The sequence below is a fragment of the Phocoena sinus genome, chromosome 13, assembly GCF_008692025.1.
Source record: "Phocoena sinus isolate mPhoSin1 chromosome 13, mPhoSin1.pri, whole genome shotgun sequence".
NCBI classification, from domain to species: Eukaryota; Metazoa; Chordata; class Mammalia; order Artiodactyla; family Phocoenidae; genus Phocoena; species Phocoena sinus.
This window is the reverse complement of record NC_045775.1, coordinates 17813372-17838956: the sequence shown is the minus strand read 5'-3', so window position 1 is coordinate 17838956 and position 25585 is coordinate 17813372. Positions and strand designations below refer to the sequence as shown.

Sequence of the window (25585 nt, the reverse complement as noted above, 5' to 3'; positions counted from 1 at the left end):
ACGCACGGTAAAGACAGGGTGAACGCTCGTGTTAACCAGAGCTTCCACTCCTGAGGAAATGACTCAAAATTCAAGTCCTGCTTACTTGGTGTGTAGGGTCATCTGCCTAAAGACCAGCTGTTGACTGGAAGAAGTCATGACCCGAGCGTCGTGCCCTTCTTTGTCACCCATGGTGGGAACATTTTCTCTTCCACTTCCCTTTGAACAACCCAACACTCCTGTTAGTCAGAAGGTTCTTTGGAGTCCAATCCTTCAGCTTTCTCACACTTGTGCTCTGGAAGCTGCGGCCCTTCCAGGAAAAGAAAAAGCCTTCCTGGGTGAGAATTGGGGTATCACTCATCCTGTATTCTTGTTCCCTCGTATATGTGGCCAATTTCCTGGAGATTTTTATATTTTTCAAGGGCAGCAGGAGGTCAGGCTTCTGTGAGAGTTACTCCTTTAGAGGAAGTTGTGCATCAGAATTTCTCTTAATGTTTACACAACCAGCATAAGCGGGGAGTCCAGGAGATTTCCCCTGGCTTAGAAATGCCTATTCATTTTGTTATGTTGGAGGGTTATTTTTAAGTCCCAGAAGGAATATCAGTAGACAACAACAAACTAGCTCACGCGTGGCTTAAGACTCGGGCTCGGGCTCGGGCCTCTGTATTCCACATGGTGGTCACATCCCAGTTGCCTTCTCACTTATCCAATTGTTATTTTAGGACATTCCGACGATCAATAGGTTTAACTCCTGTCTGGGAGGCTCCAGTAAAGAAAAAAAGGTATTGGCCACAGAAGATTCCACTTTCTATGATTACAAGCAATTTGCTAGTTTTCTCAGAGCTTAAGAGGGTTTCATGAAATGTCTGCTTTCAGAATCATTAACCATTGATTAAACTCTGCATCCTACTTTGGGCAAATATTGTTAAAAACAAATAGCAGGGTGAATAAGTCCACTGGGCAGTCACAACATGGTACGGCCTGAGTCCACCTGTGATGTGCTCATTCCAGGCTCTCTGGAAGGCAGAGCTGACCAGGAAGCTTCTGCCTGTCCTGGGCATCTGGTTTCTGTGACAGCTGTGTTTCACTGCTGAGGTTCATCCTTTATGTTGATTTCTATTAGTGAATTCATAAATACAGTCTGAAGAATGCTACCTGTCCCTTAGCTCTTGAACCATCATTACCATCCAGAGTGGTAAATCCTTTGTAGAAGTCACCTTCGTTCAGCAGAGAAAAAAATTACTGGTGTGCTTTCAAAAGGTAGAAAGGTAGAGAGAGTTAGAGGTTTTTTTTTTTTCTTTTAAATATAGCTGAATAGGATTTTAAGAAAGCAGAATTATAATGTAGAGTGAAAAGAGAGCGAGAGGTTGGGTCAGAAACTGGGTTATCAGTACAATGCAGAAAGGGAAAATAAATGCTAATAGACTGCACACAAGCCCTTTCTGCTAGATTAGAGACCAGGAGGGCACTTGCTGAAAGCTGCCCATTGTGTGGCCGAACAGAACACAGGGTCTGGGCTATTATCCCCTCCACAACCCCTTGTGCCACAGATGGTGGCTCTGCCTTCTCTTATCGGGCCGTGCATTCAGTCTCTGTAACCTGATCTCTTCCTCACTCTTCTGCTCTTACAAAATGGATTGATCTGCTGAAAGAGAGGGGCTAGAAGAGGAGCCGGCTCGGGAGGAAAGGGGAGCATGGGAAGACAGCCCAGGAGGCCAGGTGCGAGGGTGAGCGGGCCCCCGGGTGCCGCGCAGGATCAGTAGCCTGGCTTTCCCTCCACCCTGGATGGAGCCGCCTAGAAAATGGCCTCGTGCCCTGGTGCTCCGGAGCGCCCAAGCTCTCAGCTGTTGAACAAGCAGCCTGACTCCCTCTGCCGGGGATGTTGGGCCTCCAGGGCTGGCCACGCTGCCCGCCTTCACTGCTCCATTCCCCGGAGACCCAGAGCTCTGCCTTGGAGCTGGCCTACCGGAGCTGCAAATTCAGCAGAGGTGAGCAAGGGCCGAGGACGGAGGGATGACGGGAGTGTTTCCTCCCAAAGCACCCGCCTGGGAGGATGACGGGGTCAGCCTCAGGGCTGAAGCCAGGGCCCAGGTGGCGCCTGGCTACAGCCTCTCCTCCGGAGCCACATGAAGCCCTGTGACTGCGTTCACACCCTGGTTCTCCAGCCTACCAGCTGGGGGACCGTGAGAACTCTACTTAGTTTCTCTGGGCTGTGGTTTTCTCATCTACAAAATGGTACCTAATTGAGAGTGTTACTGAGAGGATGAAATGAGCTAATTTGTGGAAAGGGCTTGGAACGATGAGTGGTTTAGAACAGCACCTGAGACAGTGAGCTATTATTATTACCACTATCATTGCTATTACACATCTTTATTACTGTTATCTCTACTAACATTACATATTATTAGTCTAGCATATGTATGTTATATTTTATAATATGTGTATATATATTTATATATGGCATCATCTGTGTGACTTTTGGTGAGTTACTTAGTCTCTCTGAGCCTCATTTTCTGTTCTGTGAAGTGAGGTTAACAAGTGGGATTGTTGGGAAGATAATGAGGTAATGAATATAAATTACCCAGTACAGAGGCTGGCACATTGAAGAAGCTCATTAAATGGGAACTAGTGTTATTTTGACTTGCCCGTGTGAACATGTATTGCCTTTGTGCCTGTGTGCTGTTTGCATCTGGGTGTCTGGGTGGTTAGGTTTCGGTCTGTGTGTGTTTTATACATGCGTTTGTAGGATGGCCCTTGTGTCTGTGGGCAGGTGCCTGAGGGCTGGAAGCCTGAGGCTTAATTGGTCAGGTCCTGTTCGCGGCTCTCATGAACCTTTGAGCACAGCCTCTGTCTCCCTTGGAACTGAGCTGCCTGGTGTACCTTGAAGCCTGGAAATGCAGCGTTGGTCAGGGAGCTAAGAGGCTTAAGTTAACCCTGGCTCCCTGGCTGGGCTAGATGAAGCCCAAATCCCTCCCAGCTCTGCTACAGATTAGTTCCATGATTTCTAAGTTCTTTTGCATCTCTGGTCTCTCCTTTCTGTATTTTCCTTACCCGTGAGGCTTCCAAAGAGTCCTTCTTCTCCATTCCTCTAGAAGAGAAGGATACGCCCTCCCAGGACAGAATGAATGAATGGTGTGTGCCCAGGGGAATCTTATATCAGTGAAGTGTCCTGTCCTTGGAGCATCTCTGTGCTCTACCTTTGCGATGGAAACTGTGAATATCAGTGTGAACCTAAAGGCAAGTGTCTGATACAGCAGACCAGGCTGGAGAGGGGAACAGCTTGGCAAGAAGCAAGGAAAGCAGGAGAGAAGGACCTCAGGATTCCCTTCTTTGTTGTGGGTCAGGTGTCTTTATCTGAGTGAGCACTGGAGGAAAACAGACGGGGAGGCTGAACTTCTCCAGGTCCCGGGTGCTGTGCCCGTAATTATTAACACAGCCCTGCCTTGCCTCTGCCCGGCACAGAGGTGAAGCGTCCACTCTTGGTTGTGCATGTGCCTGTACAACCCCAGGGAGCACCATTCACATTCCTAGTCATCCTAAGTTTATAGCACCAATATGATAATTTTCCAGCAGATGGCCATAAAGTGTTTTGAGAAAGGAAGGTCTAGTTCTTCTATAGTGTGTGCAAGGTCACCATGTTGGCTAGTAAGGGGTCTGTGATTGTGAATCTCCTCTGCTGCCTCCATCTGTTCTCAAATCCCCCAAGTATCCCCCTTCCAGGTCCCCTGCCACAGTATCCTTCCTCCTCCCTCACCCCCCACTCTTGGTTTACCCCTCAGATTTTCACTTCCTAATTGCAGGAATCAGGTAAAAATTAACAGCCATGGGGAAGGTACACAGCTCGAAGAAGCTATAAGGCGTGCGCATCTCAGTTCTCCTCCTGAGTTAGGTGGGCCGAGCCCCTTCCTTGATAGCTTTCACTTCTGACCTCTCCTCTTTTTGGTTTCTTGAGCCAACACTCCTTCCTGCCTGTCCAGTCGTGATTGTCACACATTCCTGGAGTTGAAGGACCTTAGTCTCCTCTCCCCATCCTTGTTGTGCAGTACAGTAGCTCTTGCCTCTGACTGCACAGGAGAGGGTGGCTCTCTTAATGTGTAAGCCCTATTGCTGGGCCTGGGAATCCAGATGTCGTGGAGGAGATTTGCTGATGGCAAGAGGAGGTGCCAGCTTCTCTCCTTAGGACTTTGCTACTTCACCTAGGCTCTACCTAGGTGATCCTGGGTAGTTCTTAGAAACAAAGCCATGCTAACATAGGAAATATTTTTAGAATGGGCATCTTGAGTGCTGAGGGCAGAGGCTCCTGGGTTTTAGTAGGTGCTAGTATATAGTTCCTTTAGCCTTCATGAAGAAGGTCATCTTTTGGAAGCATCTTGGACTTGGAAGTAGACAGAGTTTGAGTCCCAGTTCTGCTGCTTTCTACTCTGCCAACTTGGGTGGTGATATAAATTTTGAACCTCAACTTTTTTTATCTATACAATGGGATAATTGTAGGTACCTTGCTTATAGAACTGGATTTTTTGACACTAAAGCTGGGTTAAAGCATGAGAAAGACTCTTGAGGGCTGTGAAAATATTAGGTGAAAGATACCTATATCCATGGCAGGAGTTCTTAAACTATCCCTTCCCCTCATCTCAGGCATATCACAATTTTGAGGTCCAGCAGTTTTGGACCAACTGTCTCCACCAAGAATAGATCAACGTTAGTTATGTTTGAGGATTTATTTTAATGCCCTTCTTTATTTCTCCAACATTTGGTGTTAAGCCCCTGCTAAACAGCAAGCTTGTCATGAAGAAATGTGGTCAGCACACAAAGACGATGCCCACTGGGGAAACCTTCCTACCCCATTGGGACTAACTGGACCAATGCTTGACCAGTGAAAAGATAAATCCAGTCTAAGGTGTAAGCACCTGTGCTTAATGTTGTACCATTGCATCCCGGTAACTATGCCTTTTAAGTCCTCCCTTCCCAGAACCAGCTAATTCTCACATGCCAGGGTTCTGATGGAGGGGTAAGATTTGTGTGTTGCAGCCTCTGGCCATCCTTCTCAGCTTTCCACTCCAGTTAGGTTCCCAGGACATGAATCTACAGATGCTCCCTTTTCCCAGATCCGGAGCCCAGCCCTGATGAAGCTGGACATCTCATCTTGCTAACTGGGGCTCTGCATGGAGGCTGCCTCCAAAGGATGGAGCCCCTTCCCTTCCCTACCCTGCTGAGAAGAGCCAGGGGCCAGAACCCTTCAAATGATGGCCTCAGTTGGCGGCAATTCACGGATCTGCCTGAATCATTTTTTTCTTTGATTTTCCACAGGGTCAATTGCCAAAACAAAACTGACTCTGAGAAAAGAAATTCCTCAGCATTTTGAATACAATGATACAAAGGTGAAACAAATCAGTTTGAATTTTCCCTACACTTTCAACACTTTGTTTCTGAGTTATAATAAATAAGTCCCTGAAGCAAATACTATTTTGAGACTAATTTCTGGAGGCTCCTAGCAGGAAAATCCCTCTTTTTCTTGCTGTGATGTTCCTTTTAGTCTTAAAAAGAAAAGACGGAGGAGAAGATGATAGCCTTTATTTTTCAAACACCTAGCAGGTGTCTTGAGGAGGAAGCCCTGAAAGCTTTTTTGTTTTTTTGTTTTTGTTTCTTGCGGTACGTGGGCCTCTCACTGTTGTGGCCTCTCCCGTTGCGGAGCACAGGCTCCGGACGCGCAGGTTCAGCAGCCATGGCTCACGGGCCCAGCCGCTCCACTGCATGTGGGATCTTCCCGGACCAGGGCACGAACCCGTGTACCCTGCATCGGCAGGCGGACTCTCAACCACTGCGCCACCAGGGAAGCCCGCCCTGAAAGCTTTGGTGGCTGCAGGGGACAGAGCAGCGGGGACAGGCAGAGGGGCCAGGTGGAGATTTGGGCTGGAAGTTAGCATACTCCAATTCAGCAGTTCCCAACCAGTCTTGCTGTAGAACCATTTGGGAAGGTTTTTTGTTTTGTTTTATTTTTTTGCGGTATGCGGGCCTCTCACTGTTGTGGCCTCTCCCATTGTGGAGCACAGGCTCCGGACGCGCAGGCTCGGCGGCCATGGCTCATGGGCCCAGCCGCTCCGCGGCATGTGGGATCTTCCTGCACCAGGGCATGAACCCGTGTCCCCTGCATCGGCAGGCAGACTCTCAACCACTGCGCCACCAGGGAAGCCCGGGAAGGTTTTTTTAAACAACCGTTTGGGAAGGTTTTTTAAAGAACCAGTTCCCACAGCCCTCCCTAGGTAATTTTGTCCAGTATAAAAGCTTGTCCAGTATAGGGTCTGGGAATCATGTTTAAAGACCCTTTCTATACCTAGAGATCAGAATTACTATAGGAGAAATGGGGAAAAATTAGTTTTAAAAACTGCTCACAGTGCTTCAGAGGCAGGCAGGTCCCAGTACCCAGACATTTTCAAAAACAATTGGCCATTTCAAGGTGCTCCATCAAGTTCGGGGGGGCTCCCTGGGATAGAGCACCCTGACACTCACTAGGGGGCCTCCCGCAGGCCTGTGCACAGGTGTGGCAGGGAGCTTCTTGCTAGAGGGTGGGGCAGGGCTGACTGTGTGATTTTAAAGCCCACCTCTGACTTTACATCAGCCACTGTGTCCCCCAGAGCTGTCTGCCTGATGCACAGCCATGTTCAGATTCATGTCCAATGTGAATGGAAGACATGGTTGGAAAGAAGGAGGCCATAGCAGAGGTAGTGGTGGTGGTGGGGCTTCTTCAACCCATGAGAGCCCCACTTGTGTCCATCTCTATAGACTCTGGGAGTAAACTATAGACCTCTCTGCTTTGGCGATTTTGTTTTACAAAATCTTCCTGCATCAAACACTTTGCGCATTCCTCTCTGTCTATCCACTCGAGCATCCATGAAGACTCATCTCATGTTCTATTTTCTATGAAGCCTCCTTTTGCCGCCACATCAGGTGTGGCAGAAAGAGTCAGAGGGAAAGTAACAGGCACCTCTGCACGGCTGAGCCTGAGGACGGTGCTGGCCCCATGAGATGGGAGTCGGGTCTTAGCTTGGGGTCTTGGATTTAGGCCAGGAGCTGGTGGTACCTGGGCCTCTGCAAACCCCGACATGAACCCCCGCCGCAGCAGGCCTTGGTAGTGTTCAGCGCTGATGATGGCTGGCATGTCCCTGGGAGACACTAAGCCTCCACCCACATTAGGAGGCAGGGGTTAATTTATCCTCAAGGTTTGTATGTCGTGAAAACAAACAACAAAACGAAACAAACCTTAAATCCAAAGACCTAAGTTTGGGTCAAAGTTCTGTGCATTTTCAGTCATATGCCAGAGATCTTGGACAAGTCAATGGGTTTTTTTTGTTTTTTTTCAAGTCAATGTTTTTAATCATTGGCTTTCTCAGCTGTAATATTTGAGTACTAATGCATAATTGGGTTGTCAGAAACGACTGAGATTATATTCAGTGCTGTGTAAATTATAAATGTTATAGAAATGTGAAGAGCTGTTATTGTTATCTAAAACTGTAGTCTTGTGACAATTACAGAAAGCTTGCATTTGAGTCAAAGGGATTTTATAAAATTTTTTAGACCTTCTTTTTTTAATTAATTTTTTTATTGGAATATAGGTGATTTACAATGTTGTGTTAGTTTCTGCTGTACAGCATAGTGAGTCACTTATACATATACGTATATCCACTCTTTTCTAGATTCTGTTCCCATATAGGTCATTACAGAGTATTGAGTAGAGTTCCCTTTGCTATATAGTAGGTTCTTATTAGTTATCTATTTTATATATATTAGTGTGTATATGTCAATCCCAATCTCCCAATTTATCCCTCTCCCCCCCTGCCAGACCTTTAATTTTCAGAAAAAAAAGGATTTTTCTTTCCTCTCCATCCCCACCACCCCCTGCAAGGTACATTTATTGGATCCTTACTATGGGTCCTGGCACTGGGGAGACCAAGAGGAACTAGATCAGGTTTATGCCTTTGTACAGCTCATAGTGTAATGAGGGAGGGGTATTAAAAAAGAACTAAAATTTCCTAAATTGTGGTGCATAGTATGACAGGAGTGCCCTGGGTTCAGAGGTTGGGCAGAGGAGGGGGTGATTAGGATGGAGGCAAGAAGAGCTTCTTAAGAAAACTGATATTTACACTGGGTCTTGAAGGAATTCTCCAGGAAGATGTGCAGGAGTGAAGTGTTCAGTCATTCAAAATGTGTCTGGCATGTTCTCAATGATACATTGTAGACACTGGATTATTCAGTTACATTCCTCGGAAAAGTGTTGGCTAGACTAAAACTCTAAGCTCTGTCTTCCTTACTGTGGGCAGCAGCAAGGTTCTCTGCTCTGTTCTCTCAGTCTCAGCTGGGCTGCTTCGTGTCTGTCCCACACCTGTGTTGTTCAGGGGACAGCCAGAGATTGGGGCAGAATTTATAAGCAGAATGTAGGGCTCCCCATCCTGGGCTCATTCCCTTTTGGGTCACCTCCTCCTCTTCCCAGCAACTATGGGCACCGTGAATTCTGTCCTCTGGTTCTGCAAGCTGGTAAGACTGTGGGATTTGCACCAAATTTTAGTTGTTCCACTTGCTGCTGACTGAAGTCTGCCTTCAGGTAAAAATGGACAATCAACCCAACACCATTCCCTTCTTCCAATTGTGGTCTCCCCTCTAGTTTCGTCTTGTTTTTGACACTTTCATGTAGCCGTTTTAAAAATATTCTCCACCGTTTATAGTTATCTGCAGGCGGGCTGCTCTAATAGGAGATACCTGGTCATCACACTTAAGAAGCAAACTGTTTAATTAGAGAGACAGGAATCCAACACAGGGAGAAGCCAGAGAATGACTCCAGAAACATGATATGGACAAGTGCATCATTCACTCACATATTTATTCATCCAACAAACAATTTTTGAGCATCCATCGTGGGCAGAGCTCTTCTCCTGGCACAAGATAACATAATGTTGGCTGTAGATACACACTCCATAGTCATTCAAGCTAAGAGATTATTTAGAATAAGTTGATTTAAGAAGAGATCTGAAAACAACCACCACGATGCAGGGTTGGGCTTTGCAAAGGGGAGATAAAAATGGTCTACATTTTTGCTTTCCTGTATGGTCTCCACTAGCCCAGATAGCTATTGATCACTTGAATTGTGAGTAGTCTGAAATGAGATGTGCTGTAAATATAAAATACACATCAAATCTTATAGATTCGATACGAAAAAAAAATGTAAAATATCTCATTAATACTTTTTCATAATGTACCCTTTTGGATCTATTTAAGTAGATATATTACTATAATTTATTTCACCTGTTTCTTTTTACTTTATGATGTGTACTGTTCTGACACCAGCTCAGTTCTCCACAAATTCAACTCAATTCTGACACTTATCTGGTTATTGGCAGAACCCACAGGCCAAGGGCTCCGTCCCACAAGACTGACCCCACTTCAGATGCCAATCACAACTCCATGTTGTCACCCGTGCTTCTGACCCACTGGCTATAGATTGGAGGTTCCCATCACCCCCCTCTTTGGGTTCAATTAATTTGCTAGAGTGGCTCACAGAACAAAGAAACATTTTACTTAATAGATTACCAGTTTATTATAAAAAGTTATAACTCAGGAATAGCCAAGTGGAAGAGATTCATAGGGCAAAGTATGCTGGAAGTGGTGCAGAGCTTCCATGTTCTTCCAGAATCTCCACGTGTTCACCAACCTGGACACTCTCTAAACCCTGTCCTTTTGCTTTTTTGTGGATGCTTCATTATATAGGCATGATTGATTAAATCATTGGCCACTGGCCGTAAATTCCATCTCCAAGCCCTCTCCCCTCCCCAGAGGTCAAGGGGATGGGAAGGAAAGTTTCAACCCTCCAGTCACACAATTGGTTCCTGTGGCAACCAGCCATCATCTGTAGGTGTTTTCCAAAGGTCACCTTATTAACATAAACTCAGGTGTGGTTGAAAGGAGATAGTTATGAAAATCAAGTCACCTTTATTGCTCTCATCACTTAGGAAATTCCAAGGGTTTTAGGAGCTAGGAGCTAGCTAGTTAGAAATGAGAGGAAGACCGAATACATATTTCTTATTATAAATCACAATATTACAATGTTCCTATTGGAAAATGTAAAATTATATATATAGCTCACATTATTTTTCTATTAGACTAAAGGTCAGTAAACTTTTTCTTTAAAGGGTCAGTTAGTGAATGTTGTAGGCTGTGCAGGCCACAGGGTCTCTGTTGCAACTACTCTGTTATTTTAGTGCAAACACAGCATGATAATACATAAATGAATGTGTGTGGATATGTTACAATAAAACTTTATAGACACTGATATTTGAAGGTCATATAATTTTAATGTGTCCAAAAACATTATTATTCTTTTGACTGTTTTTCCCCCATCATTTAAATACATAAAAAACATTTTCAGTTTGCAGGACCTACAAAAACAGGTGGCAGGCTGAATTTGGCCTGTGAGCCATTGTTTGTCAAACCATGGTCTAGAACATCATTTTGAAGGACCTGAGAAACAATTGGCTTTGAAAAGTATCATGTTTAATAAAACCCTTTCCCATAATCATACCCTTTCCCATATGACTTTGCAGTATCAGTTAGTAGGGTGGATGGAGTGTATTTTCTCATCCCATTGACCATGGGCTTGACCATGGGACTTGTACTGGCTGGTGGGGTGTAGGTAGGAGTAGCCAGTTCCAGGTTGAGGCTTCAGAGGAATTGTGAGTTTACACCTACCTTCTTGAAATTACCTTCTTGTCATTACCATGAAACAAGCTTCCTCTGAGTAGCTGTTGCCATTTTAGCCTGGTTCCCACACTAAGTACCGTGAAATACACCAGAGCACAAACAAGTTGAGATACACCAATCCCAGCCTAAATTTCAGCATGAAACAGAGCCACCTAGACAAGCCCCATACAGATCAGCAAATTCACGATGGACCCACAAATCTGAGATAGGTAAATGTTCACTGTGTGTTACAAAGTTTCTGTAAATGCTCATTACACAGCATTTGCTGACCACTACAAATTCTATTTTCATTTCACCTCACTTTATATATACACATTTTGTCCTAATCAGCAAAATCCGGGCATTTTCCTGCCCATCAAAAGAGGCACCATGGCCGCTGCATTAGAATTGCACTTGCTTCTAGGATTTCTCAGTGTAAAGTATTGTTTATTTCATGCTGACAATGGAAGAAAGACAGCCAGTTAATCTAGCTGCAATTGAATTTAGAAATAACTCAAATCTAATTTTACTCACTTCTTCATTCCCAAGTTACTCTTTCTGCTTCCTTTGGTTGTTTGTGTTTCAAATCATTTTCCACTGTTTATTTTTAATTTCTACTTTATTTTAATTATTTAATAAGTGGCATCTGTGCAGTGCCTGCCATTCATCAAGCAGTTTGTTTTCTGCTTCTGGAATCACAAAAATATTTAATCTGCTGTTTCAGTGGTGTCACCACCACTCAGACTTTAGACCATAGGATACCATAGGATTCCTCCTTCTCTGGAAGAACAAAATTCTCTGAGGTGACCAGGGTCCTCTGAAAAGCTAGCACCCAAACTGTACCTGAGCCCAGGGAATAGCAAGTAAAGAGGTTTCCCCTCTTTCTCTGCTGCTTTTGAGAAAATGTATGTTTTCTTAAATCTTCCCAGGTAACATGACATGGATGATACGTTGCATTAAGATTGCAATGGCCGTTTGCACCTCAGTGAGAACCAGCCTGTGAGGTTAGGTGGCTCATCCCTAGCACCATCGGAACAGAATTTGATCCTGGATGTGGGTGGATTGAGCATGTAGGGGAAGGGTATGATGCCTGGGAAACAGTGGTATGAGCATATTTAGTTGGGTTGCAAAGGAAAGGAAAACACATTGAGGGGAAAGTAGGGAGCAGTTTGGGACTCTAGAAGGTTCCCTGGAGCCAAGCAGTAGGGTTTCGAGACAGACCAGAACGGTCTGCCCTAGAACAGATTGCAACTGGGCTGGGAAAATGATCCACAGGAAGCAGCAGGAACAAACAAGAGAGATTCCTGCCTGGGTTCCCAGCCTCCACTCTGGGCCCTGAGCCATCTGTTCTGTTCTCCGCAGAGCAGCCGGTGTGAATGCTGTAAGTCTTACATCAGACTATGACTTTCCTTAAAACCCTTCCAGAGCTTTCTATCACAGCAAGAGTAGCACCAACATGGTTACCACCCTTGCTGAAACCCTGTCTCATCCCTGACCTCATCTCCTCCCTGCCTGCTGCTTGCTCATGGTTCCAGCGCACAGGCCTTGGTTTTGTTCATCTAAGGCACCTCTTGCCTCAGTCTTGGCACTAGGTGTTCCCTCCCCATGGAAACCTCTTCTTTCAGCCATTAGCATAGCTCATTTCTTCACTTTTTTTCAGTCTCTGCCCAAATGTCATCTCCTTAGTCTTTCTTTTATCACCTGAAATAACATCCTCAGTCATCATCTGTCCCTTCATACCACCTTATTTTCCTCCATAGCACTTATTACTACATTATCTTATATATATAGTTATAATTTCTTGTTAGTTTATTTCCCTCATTAGAACATAGATTCTTTGAAAGGGCAGGAAGTTTGCTTGTTTTGTTCTCTGCTGTACACCCAGTTTTGAGAACAGTGCCTGGTGTCTTGCAGACATTCCCAAATAGAGTGTTGAGTGAATGAATAGCCTCACTGTCTGACTGTAAGGCTACATGCAATGTGATTGGGAGTGCTTGGCTTCTTGAAATTTCATCCAGCTGGTGTACTAAGTAGGTACTAAATGGATATGTGGAGAGATAGATGAACAATTGATAGATTCCTGTGCCCCTGTACTGATATTGGACAGAGATAGATTGTGAGAAAGAATGAATGGAAGAGTCCATCTTAATAATATCTTTCCATTATCGCACAAGGAAATAGACCATAACCAACCTAAAGAATTGATCTCAACTTTCAGAGATGTTGCCAGCATGAGTTGGGGAGATGAAATGCATTCTCTGCCTCTTCAAGGATTCAAGTAGGACCAGTGTGGAGGGCTTCTAAGGCTTATTGGAAATATTTTTATTTTTTTTTTAGGAAGAACTTGTTCATCAGAGTCAGAGCTAGATGAACCCTGATGTTCCTCCCTAATTTTTAGCCATTTCTAGTCTCTCATTTTCATCTGAAAGCACCATAGTTTGAACCCATGTTGCTCCTTGTTCTTCCCTTATTTTATTTTTTCTACTCTTTATCTTGTTTTATTTGTGTCAATACACAACAGTGTCTTCAAACAGCCAATGCTGGCATTACCTATAGGGCTGACCTGGTGGTAGGTGCTTCTTGGCTGGATTGGACTTTATTCCAGTGGGCATAGTCAGGGAGGACTTCTTGGAGGAGACAAGGCTTAAACTGGACATTGACATAAACTTGGAAAGAAAGAAAAGAAATTTAAGTACAGTAGTGCCAGCAAAAGGATCTGGCAATAACAAAAGGATCTGGAAGTGGCAGTAACTCCCTCCTACCTTTCCTGCTCTGTGAAAGAAATCCTCTCTCCAAGGTCTCATTATGTGTAGAAAGAGAGAAATAGGACAGTAGGTCCCCCTCTACTTAGCACTGAGTGTCTCATGAACTTTCTCCCTTCACAGGGACAGTCACTCACGTTCCGGCCCCATCCTTCTGGGAACACACTTCTAGTAAACACTAAGTCCTGCCCAGATTTCAATCTCCTGCCAAAACCTGGCCTCTGTTGACCCCCCCACCCTCCTGCCCCAAGGGGTAGAAGAGGAGAGAAGGACATGAAACTGAAAAATTGGCATAAATTTTAACCACAGTGGAGCTTATTTAGATATGTAACCAAAGTGGGCTAATAACGTGGAGTCTTGGAAATGTAATTGGGGTAAATGGAGAGCAAATTACTGAACCAAATGTTAAAAGTAGAAATTATAAAAAAACAAAAACCTCACAAAACCCTAAAATTTGAATTTCTGTTTTCTCTATCACATCACTTAACTATATTTTGGGCTAAATGTGTACACTTATTACACATCTTCCATAGGGCAGAGAATGATCTAAGAGTCTTGGGTAAAAGGAGATGGTATTGATAAAGGAGCTTATGACCCAGAGGACATATTTCCTGGAACAAGCGGGTAGCTGCAGCTTCTAGATGATCTAGTTCAACCTAGTCTAAGATTTAATCCCAAGACCTGTAAAAAATAGAGAATGAATATTGGCTCTGGCTCCCTAAAAGGTACAGACTTTAGACTTACTGAAGGAACTAGAATTACAAAATTATCTCATCTCAGAAAAAAAGAAATGATCCTTCATACCATCTTTGCCTTTTAAAGGTAAGCTGTGTAATCAGCTGGCTTGTCAGGCTGTTTAACAAGGTAAAGAATATTAAAATATTTGTCTTGGCTTCTGCACTTTGTCAGTGCTATAAAAAATCACAGAATAGAGCCTGCCAATCATTTATTTGACTGTTTGAATGAAGGAGTTTGATGGAGGCAACAGTCTGTAACTAAACAAGACGCCTGCAAAATTTGGGCGCCAGAAATACCATCTGGTGGCCGGATGGTATTTCCCAGAGTGGGTTCCAGAGCTGAATCAGAGGCAGCTTCCTCCACTGGGCAGGTGGGTGGAGAAATTAAGCTTCTGTGCTCCTTTGGAAAGTCATCAGTGATCTCTTCCTTTGCAAGGCTATTGAGGGGTGAAAACCCACCCTGGGGTTGCCAGTATCACGGGGCTTATGCCGAGAATCTCCTTGTTTTCTTCCTCCAATAATGTTGTCAACTGTTGGGGTCTCTGAGCAATCTCCCTATGAGTAGTACTCCTCTTATCTTTCCTGGCACTGAAGAAGTTATGAACTGAATGAAGAGTAAGAGTGTGTTCGAAACATATCACTGAGGACAGCTAAGTCAGAGGTCATGCTTACAGTTCTGTAGCCAAGTTGGCTTGTTGATTCTCAGCCCCAGAATGAAGCAGGCTCACCCACTCAACCCTGGTAGCACTGAACAGAACAGGGCTTTCTACAGGGAAAGGGCTACCCAGGCAAGAGTTTTGGGGGAACTCCTGTTCCCCCTGGACTGGCTGGTTCCCAGAAGTAATGAAGCTAGAGCTCAAGTGAGCATCCTTAGTTATTTTTCTCAAATTCACCAGTCAAATGAATGATGTGTTGGGAGATGGGGAGAGATCAAAGTCTGTCAACAATAGAGTTCTCTCCACTTGGAAGGAAACTTCAGGAATGGAGAGAAAGCTTCCTCTACCTTTAAAATCAATTCATGTAGGCATGCTCCCCTTGCTGGCAGGCCAAGTTCTCAGCCATGTCTGCTCAGGTGTACTCCATCCTGTCTGCTCTGCAGCCTCCCTAATTCTTAATGCAGACACAGTTGTTCCAACTTTAATCTGCTGTGTTAAAGATTAGTGCCCATGCACCAGACACAAATAGAGGGATGCATGGCAGTAAGGCGACCCTTAGACCCCCTGTCTGCTGTGTTTCCCAAGGCTTCTCCCAGGCTGTGGACTGGTATTATCTCCCATTTATGGGAAGGCATCTGTGTTCTCCAGGACCTCTCCCGCACTGTAATTCACGCTGCATGCTATCACTGGACTAATTTTCTGAAAACACTATTCTTACTGAGTCACTCAAACTCTATGAGTCTCCATTTCCTCATTGGTAAAATGGATATGTTTATGTTTTCCCTGCTTGCCTATCTCTATTGTTGCTGAAAGGACAAACAAGACCATGGATGGAAAAATGCCCTGTAACTTGAAAACTGTCATGTGTATGTGGATGTACCAGCCCACCTTAGGGACCCTCATTTCTTTCTATTGTCTATCAGATCGAGTTTGCACTATTGAGCTTGGTATTCAAAGCCTTCATAATCAGACATGTTCCAGACCTCCTCTCCCCTTGTTACCCTACAGTCCTGGTTCTTTTTTCCTTCCCTACCTATTCTTCTGGGAAGCTTTCCTGATTGCTCCTACCCTCAGGATTCTTCCTCTCATCTGAGCTCTTGTAGATTCTGTAGTTGGAATAAATGCATGTCAACCACGGCTGTACATTAGAAACACCCAGAGAGCTGTTAGATGATATTGTTGTCTGCATCTCACCCCAGAACAATTGAATTAGAATCTATTGGGGTGAGGCCAGGATAACTGTTTTCTAAAAGCTCTCCAATGACTCTAATGTACAGCCAGGGTAAAAAACCCCTATCGTATACCATACACTCAGCATTGAATTGCTTTGGTCTCATGAGTACATCTTTTCCCCCTAATTGCTCTTTGAATTTCCCATAGGACAGAGGCCCTGCCCCATCTCCTCCTCCCCTCCTTCCTTCTGTTGTGCCTTTTGTCTCTCCTGGACACATCTGGCTTCTGTGGGTTATCCTTACCAAATTTACCTTAGGACACATTCATCTGCCCCTCTTCTTGTCCCCCAAATCTGAGCTCAGCAAGCTTTAGTAAATACTGTGTGGTGGGCCATAGGTCGAGTCCAGTCTGAGCTCACCAATGGAGTTCAAGTTTATCATGTATGCTTGAGTATGCGTGGTGGACTGGTGAGGCTCATTAACAAGAAGTCTATTTGTATAAGGCACCCATCAGCTCTTGGGAGAGGATTCATTTTTTGAGGTGGGGGAGTCAGGAATCAACAGAAGTGAACATTTAGAACCAGATGCCCAGAACCAACCTTAGGAGGCAGGGGGAGGTATATTCATGGGAAAAAATTCTCTGGTGGATATATGTGTTCAGGGCTTGGGTGCTTAAGATAAATGTCATTTAGCAGTGATACTGTAGTTCACACTTCATTAAATAGTACACACTGGAATTCCTTCATGTTCTGGCCTCACTATTTCCCCTCTTTGCCAACAGAAAGCTATGTGGGAGTTTGTCAAAACCTTCTGGGGATTTGGTGGTTCTAATTGTGGAAAAGAGCATCACTTAGAGCTCAAGGATGGAATTCCTGTTTTCAACAGACGCATTCCCTAATACATTTGTTTCTCATTCATGCATGAGATGAATTCATTCTCATTCACGTAGAAAGACCCTGCACATCCGTGATTATACACCCACTCAAGTACAGCCCTTCCTGCATTGGGCTTGTTCTAGTTATGGTAATTCTTGCAGCTTGGTCAACTCCGGGCAACTTTCAGGTTGGTTGCAGTTTTAAGGAAATGCTCCCGTTTCATTTCTGTTGCTCTTTTATACGATGTTGGAGTTTGATACAAATTCCAAGCTTTATTCACCAGGTCTTCTGCTTCCCAGGGTCTTTTTGAATCTTTCCCATGCTTAGTTGCTCTTCAGTGCACATCTGACCTCTATGGACTATACTGAGTAATTTTGCTTCAGGACACATCTATTCTTTGGCACCTGTTTCCTAAGACGCCTTGCTCTGGTTTGTGAAAAAAAAAAAAAAAAAAGAAAAGCACAAAGCTTGATTGTATTGTTCTGTTGGTGCTGAATACCGAGTATCTTCTCACAGATACAGAAACTTCAGGCTGCCCATTGTACTTCATTTCCAGAGTTAGCTAGTACCCTTTAAATCTCTCTCCTAATCAGTCATTTGTCATAAACTCAAGAGTTGGCTTGACTTGCAGGCTCATTGTTAACAGTGACTAAGGCATCGTATAATGTCAATCACACCTGTTACAAATGTCTTAGCTTAATTCATACTGGATGATTTTGTATTTACGGAATGCCTGATATTTTAGGACCACGGATCAGTGCCCAATAGCGAATATTGCACTATGGTATGTGGTGGGATCATAGTCAAGTCTAGTCTGTGTTCACCAATGGAATTCAAACCTGTGGTGTGTGTGTGGTAGATTGGGAGGGTGGGTCAAACAAAAGCCCTTCCTGGTTTATTGGCTGGCTCTCTGATGGCTGACTGGCTCGAATCCTTCTTGACTTGCCTTCTTCCCTAGATTTGTTCATCTCTTTCTGTTGTTTCTGATTCTTGGAAGTTATGCCCCTCTCTTGGGACCTCTGCACACTTAGAGCTCCAAGAACTTCCCTCTTCATGGTCAGAAAAGAAAGTGTTGGTGAACTGAGAACTGGGAGAGTAGTGCCTACGAGTGTTGCCAGGGCTTTGGTCTGATGGTGAGCCAGCCAGGAGGTGCCCTCCCTGATGGGAAGTTTAATACTAAGTAACCCATAGACGTATCTCCTTCACAACAGATTCTTCTGAAACAGTCCACAACTGTTTAGATTACTTCCCAGTCCTAGCTAATAGGTTTAGTAAGACATATCCCAGATACAGTTTCCCAGTCTCTTTGTGACTCAAAGGTTTTGGACTGATGTGGCCATAGCATCAAGGCTCATTATTTGTCCTGGCATTACACGTGTGTGTGTGTGTGTGTGTGTGTGTGTGTGTTTATGGTCTGCAATACATAAACATACATACATAACAGTGTATGCCACCTGCTATATCCCACAAGCCTGCTGGGTAGCATAAGAGTATTTTTGCATTTGCGGGATGCTTTTGAAAGTTGGCATTTATTTCAATAATTTCTCCTCCTTCTCTCAGGGTCAGTGGGCACATCTGTGGAGACTGCACCCCTTGTTTCCTGGCACTGGAGGAGATCAGTGAGGACACCTGGTTTCTTCTCATTTTGCACAAAGAGACAGAGAGGCTCAAGGGTTGTGGGCTCAGTGGTGAGTATCTGAATCTCATGGAGACATTTCAGCAAGTGTGCTGGGCAGACATATGCTTGTAGTTATTTTTCCAGTGTTGGGAATAGAGCCAGAAGTACTTTATTTCATTCATTCCTTTGTTCAACATGATTTAGGTTGCTAATGTGTGTCATTCCTTGTTTTGAGAGCTATGGTGGTAGGGAAGACAGATTTTTATAAAACATCTCTGTCCTTAGGTCTGGGGAGGCAAAAGACACACACACACACACACACACACCCCAGAGTTAAAATAGTGACACGAGTGAGAAGAACACAGCCCCAGATACTCATTAGGCTGGGCGCAGGGAGCTGTCAGTCTGAAGAGCTGACCCCCTGGCTACTGCCATGATCGAGTCTTCTGCTCCCTATTCATTCACAGGGCTAACTGGTCTAGCTGAGAGCAGAAATCAGCACAAAGAAGGAAAAGAACTACTCCTGGTTTATGCTGAATGGAATGGAGAAAACGGGGGTCCATCTGTTTTGTGTCAGTGTTACAAGATTCAGACATGCCTTTGTTGAATGGCTTTCCTAGAGTTTCTGGGGCGTCTAGTTCCAAAAGAGATGCAGGTGCTGAAAATAAACATTCTTTCCTGAAATAAAAGCAATAGATCTGTGTACTCAGTGTCCAGTGACTCCAGCCCTTGGAGGGATCTGGAAGAGACCCCAGCTCCACCCAAAATTGTGCCTGGCAGGGATACTAACAGGTGGAGATGTGAGGAAGGAGAGATTTACTCAGAGGACTGAATTGAGATCAATTATTGATTCATGAAGACATTTCTGTTTGGTGTGAGGGGCAAAGGTCTCTCACTGAACTTCCGCTGAGGGTGAGCTACATCAGGTGGTCAGGCAAAAGAAGCTTCAGTCAGGGGCCTTTTCCACTGGCCCTCATGCTCCCCCACGGGTAGGAGGGTATTTGAAAAATAGGAAAGAGGAGAGACCAAATGTACAGACTGCATTTTTGATGGATCCAAGTGTGTGGAAAAGAAAGAGGAAAGTCTCCCCTTCTCCATCTGGAGGTGGATCTCCAAGGAGTATCTGGTTTGTGATCTTTTATTCATGCTTATAATCCGTTTGGCTCTATCTTTGGGAAATTACTTCTATTCAGTGCACTTAATTGCTTAAATTGCTTTGGGTTTGCTGCATTTAAAAAATTTGGTAAAAGACATGTGGAAAGATTGACAGTAAAATGTGTATCAGGTGAAAATAAACTTTACAGATTCCCAGACCTAGTTTCATCTTGTAAATACTGAATTTGGAGTCCCAGGAAATAGCTGAGAGGCTATTAATTTTTTGCTTGTCCACAAACAGAAAATAAAAGAAATAACAATCATAGTTATGAATTTTTGAACACCTATAAGATGTTAGGCACTCAGGATTTTACATCAAATTCAAAAAACAAAGATGAATGAATCTGTGGTTCTGCTCCTGCCGACTCTGTGATTCTAGGGGCCTGGTCTCTGTGACCACTTATGGTGCTCAGTGAAGCCCATCCAGCCAAGTTGGGGGAAAGTTCCAGAAAGATCTCCCCTCACCCGCCTTTCTGCTTTGAGGAGAACCCTGTAATACCTTTTAGCTTTATTTGTGTGGCTTGGGGACCTCTTTCCAGCAAGCCAGCAGAATTGGCACTGACCCTCAAACCTGAGAAAGTTGGAGCTGCCTAATAGCAGAGAAGTGACTGCAGCAGCTTCCAAGGAGGCCTTTGAATCTTGGCTCTGTTGCACCACTTGACTGTTTCTAACTGTGCATCTGAGGGCATGTTCCCTTTTTTATTTACACTTGGATTTACTTGATCCTGCTGACCTCTTTCCAGACAGCATCTGTATTGCTTGTTGCAGCAAATCAGAAGAGTGACCTGCTCATTCATTCATGAAGTTTTATCAGTTGCCTGTGGTGGATACATTACTGCAGAAGGGGCTTAAAGCAGGTGCTCTGAGCTCAAACGTCCAACCTTCCTTAGCCTTGGTGTTGGCTGGGACAGGGGGTCCAAAAATCTGTAGACCACGTGCTTATAGTTCTGTTCTGACCTAACTGGTCATTTAGGAAGACTTCTTGACCTTTGGAGTTCTGCCTCTGAGGAAGCCTTTGGTTTATCCAGTGATGTGGACAGGAGGGGGAGGATGGGTCCTGTACATGAGGAATTGTCCCACATCCTGCATGAATTGTGAATATCTCAGCGGATGCTGGTGTAGGTGAAAACCCTTTTGTCAATTAGCTGAGCCTAGGTCTTAACTGTTCTACATATAACACAAAGTGTTTTGTGTATAACGCTGATCTGCACTGACTTTCCCAGGGACTATATCTACTGTGTAAATTCAGAAAATATTGCACGTTATGATGTTCAAAAATTTATCAGGAATTGCTCACATCCTTCCCATCATGGAAAATCATTGTCACTGATGGCAGCGCCTCTCATGGTATCGGAATTGCCCACAGATTGTAGCAGTCTGTGCTTCTAGCTGTCTCATCCCTGGTGAGGCTATGTAAAGACACAAGCGTCTGGCCATTTCGCTATGTCTTCTAGTTAGTCATCCTCCTGAGTGTTTACAGATTGAAAGAAGTGCTATTTCATACATTCTTTCCCATGTATTTCTCCACGACATTCTAGTTAGTACGTTATATTGGTATTTGTCTTTGCATGTTTTAAACTGCTGCTGCTTTTTTCCTAAGAATACAGTGAAATGGGGTGAGGATGTACTTTGTTTTGCTTAGAACTTTACCAGGAGTTGCTCACCATTTTGAAAAATGAACTCACTGATAGAAATAGCACTCAGAGAATGAGTCGTAAATACAAGACACTTGGATTAGCCTGCATTTTTAGGTATCACCTTCATGATGATTCTTTCAGATATAGATGTGAACATCTCATGACTTTATGTCTTCCAGTATAGGCATGATCCCTTACATATTGAGTTATGCATTTCATTGTAGATTATTTACTTTAATCACTCCATTTACTTAGGACAATATATTTCTATTGTAAAAAGTGATATGGGTCAGATATATTATCCATGACTTTCAAGTCGGGTCATTATTAAAAGCTTGTTATAAAAAGGGAACGTTGGTTCTGACAGGGCTCTGATGAGAAGCTCTGAGGAACAGCCTTGGTGCAGGTCAGTTTCTGGCACAAAGGAAGCCCCTTTGTGGGTCAACATGGGCAGCCAACTTCCCATTTCGGGCTTTCCCCTAGATGGCTCATGTCTTGGTTCAAGGTCAATTTGCTAAATATCAGTTGGAAATTTATAAATTGTTCAGTTGATCTAAAATTCAACTTCCTTCTAAGTGTTTTCCTTTTCATTCAGTTGTTCTGTAATACTATTTTGTACCTTTTCCTCTAGAGCACACTATGACATTTGCCTTACCAATCTCTCTCTGTATATGTATGTATAAAGACACACATTTCTCTTTTTTTCCCTAATACATTTGAGATTAAGTGCACAGGGATACCCTATTGTCTCTAAGGACTTTAGTATGTATTTCCTAAGAACAAGGACACTCTCCTCTAAGACCACATTACACCTCTTGCAATCAGGAAATTGACATTGATATCTTACTACCATCACATATACACGACCACAGTTCCCATTCACAGGCCTAGCTTGTCCCAATAATGCTCTTTATGGACGCAGGAGCCAGTTCAGGTTCACTTGTTTCATTTAGTTGTCATATGGCTTTCTGGTCTCCTTCAATCTGTAGCGGTTCCTCTGTCATCCTGGTCTTCCGTGGCCTTGATGTTTTTAAAGGGGCTAGGACAGTTACTTGGTAGATGGTTCCACAGTTGGGCGTTGTCTGGGGTTTCCTCATCAATAGATTTCAGGTTGTGCATTTTTGGCAGGAACGTCACAGAGGTGATGTTGTGTTCTTCTCAGTGTGTAATTTCAGAAGACACATGATATTGGTTTTCCCTTTACTGATAAGGATAAAACAGTGAACTTTCATCACTTAGTTAAAATGGTAACCATCAGGTTTCTCCATTGTAAAGCTAATTAGTAGGTATTTTTAAGAGCAGATCCTGTGATACTGTGTACATATGCTCTTCCTTATCAAACCTTCACCCTAGAGTCTACTGGTGAATCTTCCCTGAATCAGTTGTCCAATGGCAATTTTCTAATTGCATGGTGCCTTCTATCTACACTTACGAGTTGGCATTTCTACATAAGGTAGAACTACTATGTATAGATGTATGTACTTATGAGTTCCTATTTTATTCAGTGGGTTATAATCCCTTACCATTGGCATTTATTTTGATGCCCATGTTGTTTTCGACTTGGCTGGTGGAACCCCTATCAAGCTGGATTCTGCATCTTTTAGGCACGTTCCTATCATTCCATCACAAGATGGTCCAGGCTTGGTTCCCTGCCACAGCCCTGGAATCAGCCGTTTTTCCAGGAATCCCTGGTGCCCTTTAGAAACCAGGATCTGGTGCTGGGTGTGTTCATTGCTGCTTGTTTGTCTTGCTTCCAGGCCTTCTCAGCAGACAGAGCTAGAATCGATCTCTCCTCTCTTTTTCTCTCTCTCTCTCACTACATATCTATGTCTACTGCTATGTACATGTATATTTATCTATCTATTAGGAACCGTAACTTTACATCAGTATCCCTAAATGCAATCTCACACTGTGAGGTTTATTCTAGACTTCTCCTTTCCATACTTGTACCTCCATTCTCAACAATGAGAAACCTGGCTTGCACATTCTTACTTTATTGACTTATTTTCTCAATCACCTTGTAAGTAACCAGTCTTCCAATCACAGGAGCCATTTCCTCAGCCAAGCACTGCCAACTTCTGCTGCTCCTCACATGCTGGAAGATTTCTCCTCCTCCAGCCCTGGTTGCTTGCCACCTGAGAGTTTGCCTACAGATGTTTTTGAAGTTATGTGTAAAGGAAAGATTATATTGTCTACAAATTTTATTTCAGGATAATGGGGCAGTGTTGGAGGAGGTCATTGAGAGGATGTGACTGTTGGTTGGTCTTCAAGCTGGACCCGGGCAATAGGAGGCTCCTCACCCATCCCCTGTCCTTGGAATGTACATTTCACCCCACATTCTCCCAGAGGGAGCAGGTTTTGAGGACGTAGCCTTGAGAGTGTAAGGTGTGGTTGAGACCGTCTGGACTGAATACTTACGAACCTAGTTAAGGCCCCTCTATAAACTTTTCAGATTGTGGCAGGTGCGTGCAGAGATCTATTCATTTTGCAACTGCCCAAGCCTTGTATGTAAGTCCCTTGCTTATTAAACCTGCACCTACCCGACTTTGGAGAGGTCTGCCTCTTTCTTCCATCTCTCCTTGCCCTCTGTGTCCGGGGGCCAGTTTTTGAACCAACAGGCAGTATATTTTTATAGTGACACATATATTAGATAAGTGTTTATTTTTAATGATATACCATCTCAGTTTTCTGCTCACAGCTATTTCCTATGTATCTTATCTTCCATCTGATTTCAATTTTATATGTCTGAAAAGCAACTTTATTTTGCCTTTTTTCCAAAATAATAGTTTAGCTGGATATAAACACTACAAAGTGTTTTTTCTTCACCATTTTGAGTATGTTACTCCTTTGTCATGTGGTATCTAAATTTGACTTTGGGATGCCTGCTGTCAACTAAATTTGATAGCTCTTTCTAAAGGTAGATTTTAAGATTCTTCTTTTTACTTTTAATGCTCTGTAGTTTCACTATGATATGTCTAGGTATAGATTTATTTTTATTTTTCCCCTTCTGATAAGTGGAGGGAAACTTTGTTCTCAAGATTTCTGTCTTTGTCTAATTCTGGAAAATTCTCAGCTTTTAAATATTGTTTCGATTAAAGACCTAAATGTAAGGCCAGACACTATCAAACTCTTAGAGGAAAACATAGGTAGAACACTCTATGACATAAATCACAGCAAGATCCTTTTTGACCCACCTCCTAGAGAAATGGAAATAAAAATAAACAAATGGGACCTAATGAAACTTAAAAGCTTTTGCACAGCAAAGGAAACCATAAATAAGATGAGAAGATAACCCTCAGAATGGGAGAAAATATTTGCAAATGAAGCAACTGACAAAGGATTAACCTCCAAACTTTACAAGCAGCTCATGCAACTCAATATCAAAAAAACAAACAACCCAATCTAAAAATGGGCAGAAGGACTAAATAGACATTTCTCCAAAGAAGATATACAGATTGCCAACAAACACATGAAAGAATGCTCAGCATCACTAATCATTAGAGAAATGCAAATCAAAACTACAATGAGGTATCACGTCACACCACTCAGAATGGCCATCATCAAAAAATCTACAAACAGTAAATACTGGAGATGGTGTGGAGAAAAGGGAACACTCTTGCACTGCTGGTGGGAATGTGAATTGGTACAGCCACTATGGAGAACAGTGTGGAGGTTCCTTAAAAAACTAAAAATAGAACTACCATATGACCCAGCAATCCCACTACTGGGCCTATACCCTGAGAAAACCATAATTCAAAAAGAGTCATGTACCACAATGTTCATTGCAGCTGTATTTACAATAGCCAGGATATGGAAGCAACCTAAGTGTCCATCGACAGATAAATGGATAAAGAAGATGTGGCACATATATACAATGGAATATTACTCAGCCATAAAAAGAAACGAAATTGAGTTATTTGTAGTGAGGTGGATGGACCTAGAGTCTGTCATACAGCGTGAAGTAAGTCAGAAAGAGAAAAACAAATACCGTATGCTAACACATATATATGGAATCTAAAAAAAAAAAAAAAAAGGTTCTGAAGAACCTAGGGGCAGGACAGGAATAAAGACACAGACTTAGAGAATGGACTTGAGGACATGGGGAGGGGGAAGGGTAAGCTGGGTTGAAGTGAGAGAGTGGCATGGATATATATACACTACCAAATGTAAAATAGCTAGTGGGAAGAAGCTGCATAGCACAGGGAGATCAGCTTGGTGCTTTGTGACCACCTAGAGGGGTGGGATAGGGAGGGTGGGAGGGAGACGCAA

The 25585-nt window shown here is 43.6% G+C and overlaps 1 protein-coding gene across 25 annotated transcripts in view; it reads left to right on the top strand.

Annotated features, from left to right (window-relative positions):
- Positions 1-25585, top strand: part of LOC116764761 — a 430466-nt gene that overhangs the window by 190593 nt on the left and 214288 nt on the right. For all 25 annotated transcript variants that reach the window (XR_004353006.1, XR_004353007.1, XR_004353005.1 and 22 more), the window contains one exon: positions 18467-18594. Coding sequence is in view for 14 of the 25 variants with exons in the window: in XM_032653669.1 (XP_032509560.1) it covers positions 18467-18594 (128 nt within the window). In the remaining 11 variants the exon portion in view is untranslated. The remainder of the gene's footprint in view (positions 1-18466; positions 18595-25585) is intronic.